Source organism: Arachis duranensis, chromosome 6 (genome assembly GCF_000817695.3).
Source record: "Arachis duranensis cultivar V14167 chromosome 6, aradu.V14167.gnm2.J7QH, whole genome shotgun sequence".
In the NCBI taxonomy this organism is placed as follows: domain Eukaryota; kingdom Viridiplantae; phylum Streptophyta; class Magnoliopsida; order Fabales; family Fabaceae; genus Arachis; species Arachis duranensis.
In genome coordinates this window covers 94,919,969-94,932,769 of record NC_029777.3, presented here as the reverse complement: position 1 = coordinate 94,932,769, position 12,801 = coordinate 94,919,969, and the positions used below count along the sequence as shown (strand labels likewise).

The following is a 12,801-nucleotide window of genomic DNA, read 5'->3' as shown; positions in this document are numbered from 1 at the left end:
AATATAAAAGAATGAAAAATGGGATTCTCGTGGAGAGTGAAGCCCTACAAAAAATGGAATGGAGGACAATATTTTTCTACGATAAAAATTGAGATAAAGACAAATTAAAGAGTAAATTTGGAGACGAAAACAGAGAATAAAAAAATATCTCTTGTCGTGTTTTGTTGCCATCTTTAATACAAACCATAAAAATGTTTTGCTTTCATAAGAAAAGAAGATACTAAAAACCAAATCGTTGATTTAACTAATAGAGTTAGAAATTTAAAAATTTAAATATTTAATCGACAAAAATTCGCACCAATTCAATTAATTAACTGATTGTTAGACTTTTTTTTCTAATTTTTAATCAGTTTATTGTTCATTAATTTTTATCTTGAATCAAACTAATCTAATGATTGATTCTCAATTAATTCAGTTAAACTGACGAACAATATAAAAAAAATAAAATATAGTGAATACTAATAACTAATGTAGCTAGCTAGTTGATAAATATCTTATATTTGAAATTGTATCCAAATAAAATAATCTACAACACATTTTTTTTAAATGATTTTAGATTTTCAAATTTCCAATTTTATTAGCGTCAAACCTCTGCATTTTTTCCCCTAAAGGTTATTTATTTTCATAATTACGTTATAATTAAACTAAAGTTTTAACAAATTGATGTGACTCAAAAGTGGCGATGAGAATAATATATCAGATGGAATATTTATTGCCTATGCAAGCCTACTAAAACATATTAATTTAATTAATAAATCTTGTTAATCAAACCCTACACTATAAGTATTTTAAATATGGGCGGCTTCCGCGTTTAAGTTACTCTACTTTAGCTCAAAGAACAATTCCTAAGATATAAAAGAAACTACCAACGCAAGTTGGCACAGATGGATGAGGGTCTGTGTCCCTTAACCATCTTTCCCGGGTTCGATACTCACTGGAGGATGGGAATGGAGCTTGCTTGCTTGGGAGGGTCGCCCACTTTGTGTGCCTCTGCAGTATCCGAGGGATTAGTCATTGGACTTTCGGCCTGATGGATACCCTGGTGCAAACAAAAAAAAAAAAGAAACTTGTCAACAGAACAATAAATATATATATCACAATCTTCCTTAAGTATCAATAATCACAACCAATTACATACGTTTATTTCTTGATAGCACTATGCCTTTTGATCATCATCTCTTACATATTTCGGTGGGAACCTTTATTCTGCTTTAATTCTTTAGATATGGAGAATAAGCATTATTCACTCGATGTATATTATCTATATATATGGTACGAAAATTTTGTTTCAAGAAAAGGTAGGGTATGAAAATGGAATGTTCTGTATCATATAAAATTATATATACAAAATTTGAGTTAAAAAACTAAAATTATTGTTATAATATTTATGTCATGATACTATTTTTTTAAAAAAATTAAATTAATAAAAAATATATATATAATTTTACACGCTCCTCAAATAAGAATCTTCTTTATTTTTTTTTAATATTTTTGTATTAATTTTTTTCTCTTTTTTTTATTTAAATTATACTTTTTTTTGGGACAATAAATATTGAAAACTAAACTTTTTGGTCGTAGATATTCTATCATATTATGATATTATTTTTATCAAAAATTTAAACTGATAAAAAATACATAAAAAAATTATATCTCTAACAATTTAACTATTTTCACTACAACATTTTTTTGTATATTGTTATATGTTAAACTATGACTATATATAGGTAATAAAATTTGTAACCTGGCCTTTGAGCTATGTCAATATTTTTCTCTAATCTCAAAATTTTCGGATAAATCACCTAAACAAAATGATAGCCACCAATATTATTTGAATATCTTAAATTAAATTTGATTATATTTTGTCTTGTTTTATTTTATTTAAATTATTGTTATAGAATAATGTAACTATTTAAAATTTACCTGTAAATGAATTTATTCTGCAACGATTTGGTAATTAAAGTGATAGAGTAGTAAAACTTTATACCTTATCATGTTTTACTGTATTCACTACTAAATTGTGGTCACTTTTAAACACATTTGTCAATTTTAATCAAACTTTTTTTTTGAGAGTCTAGATATGGTTAACAAAAGAAGAAACTATTTAGAAAGACACAATATTTCACTTTTTTTTTCACTAAGTATGAAATTTTTGTTGTATACATTAATTTTGAAAAAAAAAATGGTAGTGATAGTGCAGATAGAATTAGTTACCACTAAAATAAATAAGGTTAGATTAGAATATAATTTATTTCGTATGATTTTGTAATCAAATTTTGTGGAGTTTATTTTCATTGATTAATTATATGTTACTATATTATACTAAAAGAATTATATGTAAATAATTCATTATGTATAATGTGTATTGCATTATAGCAGTAGCAAATAGTAGTGTTTAAAGATATATATAAAAAAAAAAAACCAAGAGTATAGATGCATGTATTAGGGATGAATTGAATATGTAATACATTTATAATAAATACGAACTAAAATGAAAATAAGTTAGTCTATTTAAAGATTAACATGACAGAAAGAAAATAAAATTGTAATTTTTTAATAAAATTTTATCCTTTTATATTTTTCTATAGGCTTCTCATTAAAACATTTAAAATTTTTTTATCTTTATTTGGTAATAGTAATATTGAATGAGCTTCTTTATCTATAACAATAATTATTTAAACAAAGCTTCGAAATAAGATAAAAGACAAAAGACAAATTTTTAGGACATTATATAATTGTATATATTAAAAACATTACTTCAAAATTTCGGTAACTAATTATTTTAGTTTTATAAAATATTACCGAACTAGTCTATAAATATTAAAATCGTAAAATATGTTGTTAAATATTGACTTTATATAATGTAATTGTTGACTTGACATACAAACTACAAGTTATATGTTATTAATTTTTTGTTACATAATATTTAGTTTATTTAATTTTATATTTAATTTGATGCTCTCATAACAAAATTTTATTCAACCACTAATTATTTGTATTTTACACACTAGTAAATCATAATAAAGTATAAAAGTTTAGTATTTTGAACATAGACCCTTTTAAATTATAATTGGAGAACATAATTTATGTTTACATAATAAATTATTTTATCTTGTCACAATTTACATAAAAACACAAATATGTAACAAACGGCTAATTTTTTTATATAAAAATATTATTTTTGTTAAAAATAGGATTATTTAGTGTAATTACAAATGGATAAATTTTGCAGGTAAGGAATCAACATGCAGAAAGCAAGCTGCAACATGTGGGGTGGCACTACGCTAGAAGCGGCAAATGGCGGCGGCTATATACCAGCGGTCTTCAAAAATGCCACTAAAATACTAGATTGTGACAGTCTTGGTCACGATTTGAGATGAAACTGTTAAATAAAACAATTTGGCTGTGGTTCAAGGGCAAAAGGCAACACACACAAAATCTCCAATCGAAATTAAAGAAAAAAACCTCTCCCTCGGTGATTCAAAAAAAAAACACAACCTCCACATTCGCAGTCTCTGTCCCTATCTTTATCCCTGTCCCTTTCACGGCCACGGTCGCGGTCACAGTCGCGACAGTCGGAGTTAGCGGAGAGTTTGAAATTAGCTATGAAATCGGATGAATGTCGATTACGAGAAAAGAACTGTTCTTGGTGGCGCTTCTGGTTGGCAATTTCCTCTTGGCGGCGCTGGAATGCCAATTGCTCGCGCTGGGCTTTGGTAAGTGAATAGTGCCATGGAGTTGGTGGCGGCAGCGGGGGATATGGTGATGTCATCAATTGAGAATTTTATGGCAGTTGGTTATGCTCTTATAAAGTAACAGAGAAGAGAAAAAGTGATTGCTTGGTTAATTGTAGGAGGGGACAAGAGTATACGCCCCGACACAAGAGTAGCTCAACTTTAAAGATCTAAACAAACAATTTGGCTATAAACTTATCTTTAAATTACCTGTAAGTTTTTCTTTAAATAACAATAACTATTCGATTTTATCTTTCTTTATGCAAATTATTCATCTTCCTTTAAACACCAAGAGCCATAGTGACAACTGGAAACTTTAAAGAATACTTTTTGTTGGGAAAACTCAACACAGGTTTAAATCAAGAACCTGTCTAACAGCGGAAGCACCAAAAGTAATTTTTCCACAACTTGTGTAATTAAATGGGCAACACCAAAGATACTCCAAACAGCAAAATATAATGGCAAAAATTAAATAATCAGACACCAGAATTTTAACGTGGGAAAACTCCCAAAAGAGGGACAAAAAACCCACGGGACCTAGTCCAGAAAAATCTTCCACTATCAGAATAATGGGTACGCAAACAGTCTTCCTAGTGACACTAGGGCATCTCAACAATCAACAAAATACATCACCAAAACTGGTGGAATCAACATAAACTCTCCACAAAAATGGGTATCTCAAATCAGGCAAAAGAGAAGGCAATACAACAAATAAGTTATATCCTAATGTTCATCTCTATACCAGGAACAACATACTAAAATTTCATAAGAAATGGAGCAAGTTTACCAAGTCAATGTGATCAAGATAGCCATACTCTTTTCCCCCAAATTTTTCCTTCTCCAACGCCGACCCTTGCTGTTTCTTTTCTTTCATTCAAATGAATGAAGCCCTTCTCTATCTCTCTCTCGTGGCTCTCAGCCACTTCTTTTTATTTTATTGTTTTTCCTTTTTTTCTTTTAAAACTTGTGGGCCCCACTTAGTTTGGGGACCCACCAACAAATCTCCCCCTCACCAACTAAGTAGGGATAGGCTGCTCTACCAAGCCCGCTTTCTCTTTGCAGGAATCAAACTTCACTGCAGGTAAACTCTTAGTCATCATATCTAAACCATTATCATTAGTATGGATCTTCTCAAGTGCATATGACTTCATCTCAAGCGCTTGACGTATCCAATGATACCTCACCTCTATGTGCTTCGATCTAGAATAAAACGTCGGATTCTTGCTGAGATGGATAGCACTCTGACTGTCACAAAATAACACAAACTTCTCTTGATTGATGCCTAACTCTTGTAGGAATTTCTTCATCCACAAGAGTTCCTTAGAAGCTTCAACAACAGCAATGTATTCTGCCTCTGTAGTAGACAAAGCAACACATTTCTGAAGTCGAGATTGCCACGACACAGCTCCCCCTGCAAAAGTCATCATATAACCAGAAGTAGACTTTCTTGAATCAAGATCTCCAGCCATATCCGTATCTGTGTAACCATCCAACACAGGTTGGCCACTCCCAAAGCATAAACAAACTCTGGAAGTACCATTAAGGTATCTGAGAATCCATTTCACTGCTTGCCAGTGTTCCTTGCCAGGATTAGAGAGAAACCGACTAACAACTCCAACGGCATGAGCAATATCCGGCCTGGTGCAAACCATAGCATACATCAAACTGCCAACTGCAGATGCATATGGAATCTTCTTCATTTCCGCTTTCTCTTTCTCACTTGTAGGACATTGCTGCGAACTCATCTTGAAATGACTAGCAAGTGGAGTACTAACAGGTTTGGAATTACTCATGCTAAACCTCTCTAAAACCTTCTCAATGTACTTCTGCTGCAACAACCACAGTTTCCCATTCTTCCTGTCACGAGTGATACTCATGCCAAGGATTTTCTTTGCAGGACCCAAATCCTTCATAGCAAAGGATTTGTTCAAGTCTTTCTTAATACTTTCAATCTTCTTGGTGTCATGACCAACAATCAACATGTCATCAACATAAAGCAAGAGAATTATAAAATCACCATCAGAGAATTTCTTAACATAGACACAATGATCAGAAGAAGTCTTACTATACCCGTGACCTTCCATGAAGGAATCAAACTTCGTGTACCACTGCCTTGGCGCTAGCTTCAACCCATATAAGCTCTTCTTCAACTTGCATACAAGGTGCTCCTTTCCTTTAACCTCGAAACCCTCTGGTTGCTCCATATAGATTTCTTTATCTATGTCACCATGAAGGAATGCAGTCTTCACATCAAGCTGCTCAACCTCTAAATTCAATCTAGCCGCCAATCCAAGCACAACTCGAATAGAGGACATCTTCACAACTGGAGAGAAAATCTCTTCAAAATCAATACCTTTCTTTTGCTCAAAGCCTTTCACAACTAATCGAGCTTTGTACCTTGGCCGTGAGACATTTTCATCTGCTTTCAACTTGAACACCCATTTATTCTTGAATGCTCTCATACCCTTCGGCAACTTCACCAATTCAAAAGTATGATTCTCATGCAAGGATTTCATTTCTTCTTGCATGGCCTTCAATCAATCTTCCTTATGCTCATCAGACATAGCTTCCTGGTAGCTTTCTGGCTCCCCAGTCTCAGTGTTTATCACATACTCATGAGGAGAGTATTTCTGAGAAGGATGACGCTCTCTAGTAGATCTTCTCAATTCAGGCTCAACTGGTGGTTCAGGTGGAACTTCAACCTCTGGTGGAACTTCTGCATCTGGCACCTCAGGTTGAGGTGTAGGTTCATCATGCAAATCATCACCAACATTATCAACTTGTACATCTCCCCCATCAACAGGAGGTCTAGTGGAAGGACCAGGTTCATCATCAACAGAACGTCTAACAGTTACTGTTGGCTTATCTGTCTTCTCAAGATCTTCAATAGTTTGGTCTTCAAGAAAAATCACATCTCGGCTTCTAATTATCTTCTTGCTCACCGGATCCCATAATCTGTAACCAAAGTCTTCGTCACCATAACCCATGAAGATACACTGCTTTGACTTCCCATCAAGTTTAGACCTTTCGTCTCTTGGAATGTGAACAAAAGCTCTGCAACCAAACACTCTCAAGTGACTATATGAGACATCTTTCCCTCTCCAAACTTTCTCTGGAACATCACCATTTAGTGGAACAGAAGGAGAAATGTTGATCAAATCTACTGCAGTCCTCATCACTTCACCCCAAAAGGATTTAGGCAACTTTGCATGAGAGAGCATACACCTGACTCTATCATTGATAGTGCGATTCATTCTCTCAGCAACTCCATTATGTTGAGGAGTCTTAGGAACCGTCTTCTCAAGCTTGATCCCATGTCCTTTACAATACTCTTCAAATGGACCCCTGTATTCACCACCATTATCTGCTCAAACACATTTCAGTTTCCTTCCTGTTTCTCTTTCAACACTTGCATGAAAGTGTTTGAAGATTCCGAGCACCTGGTCTTTAGATTTCAAAACAAAAGCCCAAACTTTTCGAGAATAATCATCAATAAAAGTAACAAAATATGATGCATCACCTAGTGTCTTAGCATCCATAGTGCAAACATCAGTGTGAACTAAATCTAGAACATGTGATCTCCTATGAGGTCCAGAATTATGAAATGATACTCTAGCATGCTTTCCAACAAAACAATGAGTGCAAGTATTTAAAGTTGTACCTTTCACGGGAAGTGAGTGCTTCTTGGCCAAGACGCTTAGTCCTTTCTCGCTCAAGTGACCAAGACGTATATGCCACAAATCAGAAGAGGAATCATCAACTACATTCATCTCTTCTTTGCACAACTTTGCTTGCAACTGGTAGAGAGTAGTGAGACTATTGTCTTCTCTAGCAACAATGAGAGTCCCTTTGGTAATCTTGCATTTTCCACTACCAAAGGAAGTGCAATACCCCTCTTGATCCAATGCCTTCACTGAAATGAGATTGAACCGCATATCTGGCGCATGCCTAACATTCTTCAACTGTAACTTGCATCCCATGTTGGTTTCAAGCCTCATATCACCCATACCAATGATATCACACACTCCTTTATCTCCCAATTTGATCTTGCCAAAATTTCCAGCAGTATAGGAAGTGAAAAATTCACGTTTTGGAGTGACATGACATGAGGCACCAGAGTCCATAATCCAAGTGGAATCATCACAGACAAGATTCACATAATTTTCATCATATGTGATAAGAACATCTTCATAAACAATAGCAGCAGTTTCTTTATCACTATCTTTACCTTTGTCTTCGTTTCTTCTCCTTGATTGTTCTCTTTTCAAGAATCTACAATACCTCTTGATATGCCTTGGCTTGCCACAATGGTGACAAATGAACTCCTTTCTTGGCTTGTACTTTTCTCTTGACTTGCTTCGACTCTCTGACCTGTCAGAACTGTGAGGTTTTCTACTTTGACTTCTCCCCCGTGACTCTGAAACAAGTGCTTCTGACTGTGAGGAGGCATTAGTCAAACTTCGCTCTCTTCCTCTGGCTTCTTCATTCAACATGCTCTCTTTAACCATTGCTAATGTCAACTTCCCATTTGGAGCTGAGTTAGTCAGTGTCACAACCAGAACTTCCCAACTATCAGGCAAAGAGCTCAACAACAACAAGGCTTGCAACTCATCATTTAAAGTGATTTCATTATTTGTCAGTTGGTTCACCGTCTCCTGAAAAATGCTCAAGTGCTCCGGCATTGATTTACCTTCAACATAATTCATATTGACAAGCTTCCTAATCAAGAATGCTTTGTTTTGCACATTCTTCCTCTCATATAACTCCTTCAATTTCTTCCACATCTTCTCAGCATTCGTTTCGGTGTCAACATGTGGATACACACTAAGATCAAGCCATTGCCTCATCAAAGCAACTGCCTTCCGATTTAGCTTCTTCCATTCAGCATCGGATTTAGTACCTTTGGATTTATCTCCCTCCACAGGATCATACAAGTCCTTGCTATACAGCATATCTTCCATGAGGGTCTTCCAAATCGAGTAATTTTGAGAATTCAATTTTACCATATTCGGTCCATGAGTATTTTCCTCCATTTAATCAGCACAGAAATAAACAACCAAAGCTCTAGATACCACTTTGTTGGGAAAACTCAACACATGTTTAAATCAAGAACCTGTCTAACAGCGGAAGCACCAAAAGTAATTTTCCCACAACTTGTGCAATTAAATGGGAAACACCAAAGATACTCCAAACAGCAAAATATAATGGCAAAAATTAAATAATCAGACACCAGAATTTTAACGTGGGAAAACCCCCAAAAGAAGGACAAAAAACCCACGGGACCTAGTCCAGAAAAATCTTCCACTATCAGAATAATGGTACGCAAACAGTCTTCCTAGTGACACTAGGGCATCTCAACAATCAACAAAATACATCACCAAAACTGGTGGAATCAACATAAACTCTCCACAAAAATGGGTATCTCAAATCAAGCAAAAGAGAAGGCAATACAACAAATAAATTATATCCTAATGTTCATCTCTATACCAGGAACAACATACTAAAATTTCATAAGAAATGGAGCAAGTTTACCAAGTCAATGTGATCAAGATAGCCATGCTCTTTTCTCCCAAATTTTTCCTTCTCCAACGCCGACCCTTGCTGTTTCTTTTCTTTCATTCAATGAAACCCTTCTCTCTCTCTCTCGTGGCTCTCAGCCACTTCTTTTTATTTTATTGTTTTTTCTTTTTTTTTTCTTTTAAAACTTGTGGGCCCCACTTAGTTTGGGGACCCACCAACACTTTTAAAGATTTGAAAAATGTAAAATAATCAACAATACTAGCAATTTATGTTGATCCATGGTAACAACCTTGATAAAGCAAGAACAAGAATCCTACTCTTCAGCTAGTAGTGCCTCTAGCTCTTTTTTCTTTGTGTTTCTTCTCATATCACACGAAGCTTTTAGTGATTCTTGAAAAGAGAAAGAATTATGAAATGAAAATGAATTGACATTTAATATAAGAAAGGATCTAATTGACACTTCAAATGTAACGACTCACATTTTAAAAAATATAAATATAAATAAATTATAATTTGTTTTATAAATTTGAGCTTCTTATTTTTAGAAATTAATTTCCTACGAATAATTAAATTAATTTATGATTATTAAAGTTTAAATTAATTATGATTTATTTTATAATTTAAATTATTTATTAAAAATTACTTTAATAAATAAAATTAAAATTATTATTAGGGTTAAGTTTGATTTTGGTCCTAACGTAGAGGCTGAAAATTTGTTTCGTCCCCAAGTTTTTTTTCAAACAAAATCGTCTCTGAAGTTAATACTTGTATTAAAATGGACCTTTCGCACCAAAAATAAAATTTAATGACAAGTTTACCCTTGCACTTTGTGTCCTTTAATTTTCATTCCCGCAAAGTGCACTCCTGCTCATGAAGTAACTCGTAATCTTTCTTAAAACACTTGAAAACTGAAAACGTTGGTGTGAAACCCTCATACGTAGGTTCGAAGAGGGTGTACTGAAAGGATTGTCGCCATTTGGGGGGATTAAGCTTCAGAATCAGTGTGCTGTGACATTAGGCTCTGATCTTCATCGCTGCAGCAACTGATTGTCCAGTACGATTACTTTCCATCCCACAAGCAATCACATCAACTGTTTATAACATGTTAGGGGTTTGCAGTTCATCACCATGTTATTCTGTTGGAGCATTTTGGGGTTGAATGCAGGCTTCCGAGTCTGCTGCTATAGCTAGGATTTGTATATATATGTCTTAGTAATGTATTCTGTTGTATAACAGGGTTGACTGAGCAGAAGATGGCGTACATAAACATGAGGGTGCATCATGGGGTGCATTCGGATATGAAGAGGGGGTATTTAAGTACTTTTATCGAGGACGTTGACGGTGATCGTTGGTCTGTGTTTGAGGCCTATGAAGAGCTAAGGCAGTTTGGGTACTTGCAGGCCAACATTGTAGCATTGTAGTATAAAGATCTAAGATTGGATGATTTGGAGACAAGCCTGAAGATGCTGAAAGGTGACACAGACACAGTCGAAATGTGCAACATTGCTGGGTTAACGGGCTTGGTAGAGTTGTATGTGGTCCACGATGTGGGTGATGCGGAGCCGTTTTTAGAAGTGGGTTACGTAGACGTTGGAGGAGTTGCTGAAGAGGGCACAGATGATGGGCTTGGCTTGGTTGTCCTTGAAGGGCACGACGTTGAGGCAGCAGAGGCAAGTGGGGATTCTAATAAGGAAACCGAGGGTGAAGATGAGGGGGATGAGTGTCGAGTAGATGGAAGTGGAACCAGTGATGAAGACAGTGATGACCCCGAGTATGTGCCATCTGATGAGGAGGGGGACAGTGCAGGAGACGTTCACTTCACTGATAGTGAGGAGGATTATGAGGGTGATAGTGGATTTGATGAGGATAATTACGTGCCTAAGGAAGCTACTACTGGCAAGGGAAAGGGGACTGGGATAAGTCAGTTTAGTAATGAGGATGGAGCAGATAGTGATGAGTTGGAGATAGACCACATGCTTCGAGGAGATTAGGGAGATGATGATGATGCCGAGGATGATGTCGATGATGTATCAGATCGTGGGGGTCAAAGGTTTGTAGTTCATAAACCTTTGAAGGATATGAGCAGCTATAGATGGGAGGTAAGAACACTTTATGCATCCAGACAAGAATTTAAGGGGACTGTGCTAGCTTATGCAATTCATACGGCTAGGAGCATCAAATTTAAGAAGTGTGATTTGGTCAGGGTTAGAGCTGTTTGTCAGAAGGGTTGTCCATTCTAGCTCTATGCACATAGGGTTGGAGATGAATCTACCTGGCAGTTAAGAAGCATGAACCTGCAACACACCTGCATGCAAACACACAGGGTTGGGATACTGCACACTAAGTGGCTTGGAGCTCAGTTTAAGAAGAAGGTAGAGTCTAATCCTAGAATTAAAATAAAGGAGTTACAAGCAAAGGCACACAAGAAATGGAATGTAACAGTGACAAAGTCCATGGCAGCCAAATCAAAGCAAGAAGCACTAAGTCAGATTCAGGGTGCATTTAAGGAGCAGTATAAAAGGATTAATGATTACTGTACTGAGCTCCTAAGGGCCCATCCAGGTTCATCGGTCAGCCTGAAAGTGATTAGGAGCCCAGATTTTGCCCAGGAGGTCCAGAACTCCGAATTAATGAATTATTATGTATTCCAAAGATTGTATGTCTGCTTCGATGCATGCAAGAAGAGCTTCCAACATTGCAGACCCTTTATCAGTTTGGACGGGTGTTTCTTAAAGACTCCTCAGGGTGGCCAGTTATTGACTGTAATAGAAAGAGATCCTAATGACCAGATCCTTCTGATTGCTTATGCGGTGGTTGAAGCTGAGACAAAAGATTCCTAGGTTTGGTTTCTGAGACACCTATCTGATGATTTGGGTGCTGAGAAAATTGGAAAGTGCACGTTCATGTCGGATCAACAGAAGGTGAACATTAATTTGAAATTGTTTTTTGAAGTTTATGACTTATGGTGAACACTATACTAACTAGCAGGGTTACCTTTCTAATGCAGAGCTTGTTGCCAGCTCTTGACGAAGTCATTCCAGGGATTGACAACCGATATTGCGTGAGGCATCTCTATAACAATTTCAGGAAGAAATTTCCTGGATTGGAGCTGAAGAATCAAATGTGGAGATGTACAAGGTCTACGTACTGAAAAGATTGGGAAAAGGAGATGAAGTCAATGAGATTCAAGAGTGAGGGTGCATTTCGGCACTTGAACAACATTCCACCCAGGTTCTGGTCCTGTTCACACTTTTCATTTCATTCAAAGTGTGACTCCCTTGTTAACAACATGAGTGAGAGTATTAATGTTGTCATAGTTGAGGCTAGAGAAAAACCAATTGTCACTATGTTAGAGGACATTAGGGTCTATATAATGACTAGATGGGCTGCCAATAGAGATAGGATTCAACTGTACTAGGGTAACATCATGCCAACAATTAGGAAGAAGTTAGAGAAAAAGGCAAAGTATGCTAGGGACTGGAGGCCATTTTTGTCAGCTGCTAGTAAGTATGAGGTGATGTGTGGGTTAGACAAATTTGTTGTTGATCTG

The 12,801-nt window shown here is 35.8% G+C and overlaps 1 protein-coding gene across 1 annotated transcript; it reads left to right on the top strand.

Annotated features, from left to right (window-relative positions):
• Positions 1–10,714: 10,714 nt before the first annotated feature.
• LOC107494718 (uncharacterized) lies at positions 10,715–11,242 on the top strand. The gene has a single exon (XM_016115754.1). It carries the CDS (start codon positions 10,715–10,717, stop codon positions 11,240–11,242), a length of 528 nt encoding a protein of 175 aa, XP_015971240.1.
• Positions 11,243–12,801: the final 1,559 nt, after the last annotated feature.

Coding starts and splice junctions, on each gene's coding strand:
- LOC107494718 (XM_016115754.1), top strand. CDS start 10,715: ATGCTGAAAGGTGACACAGACACAGTCGAAATGTGCAACATTGCTGGG.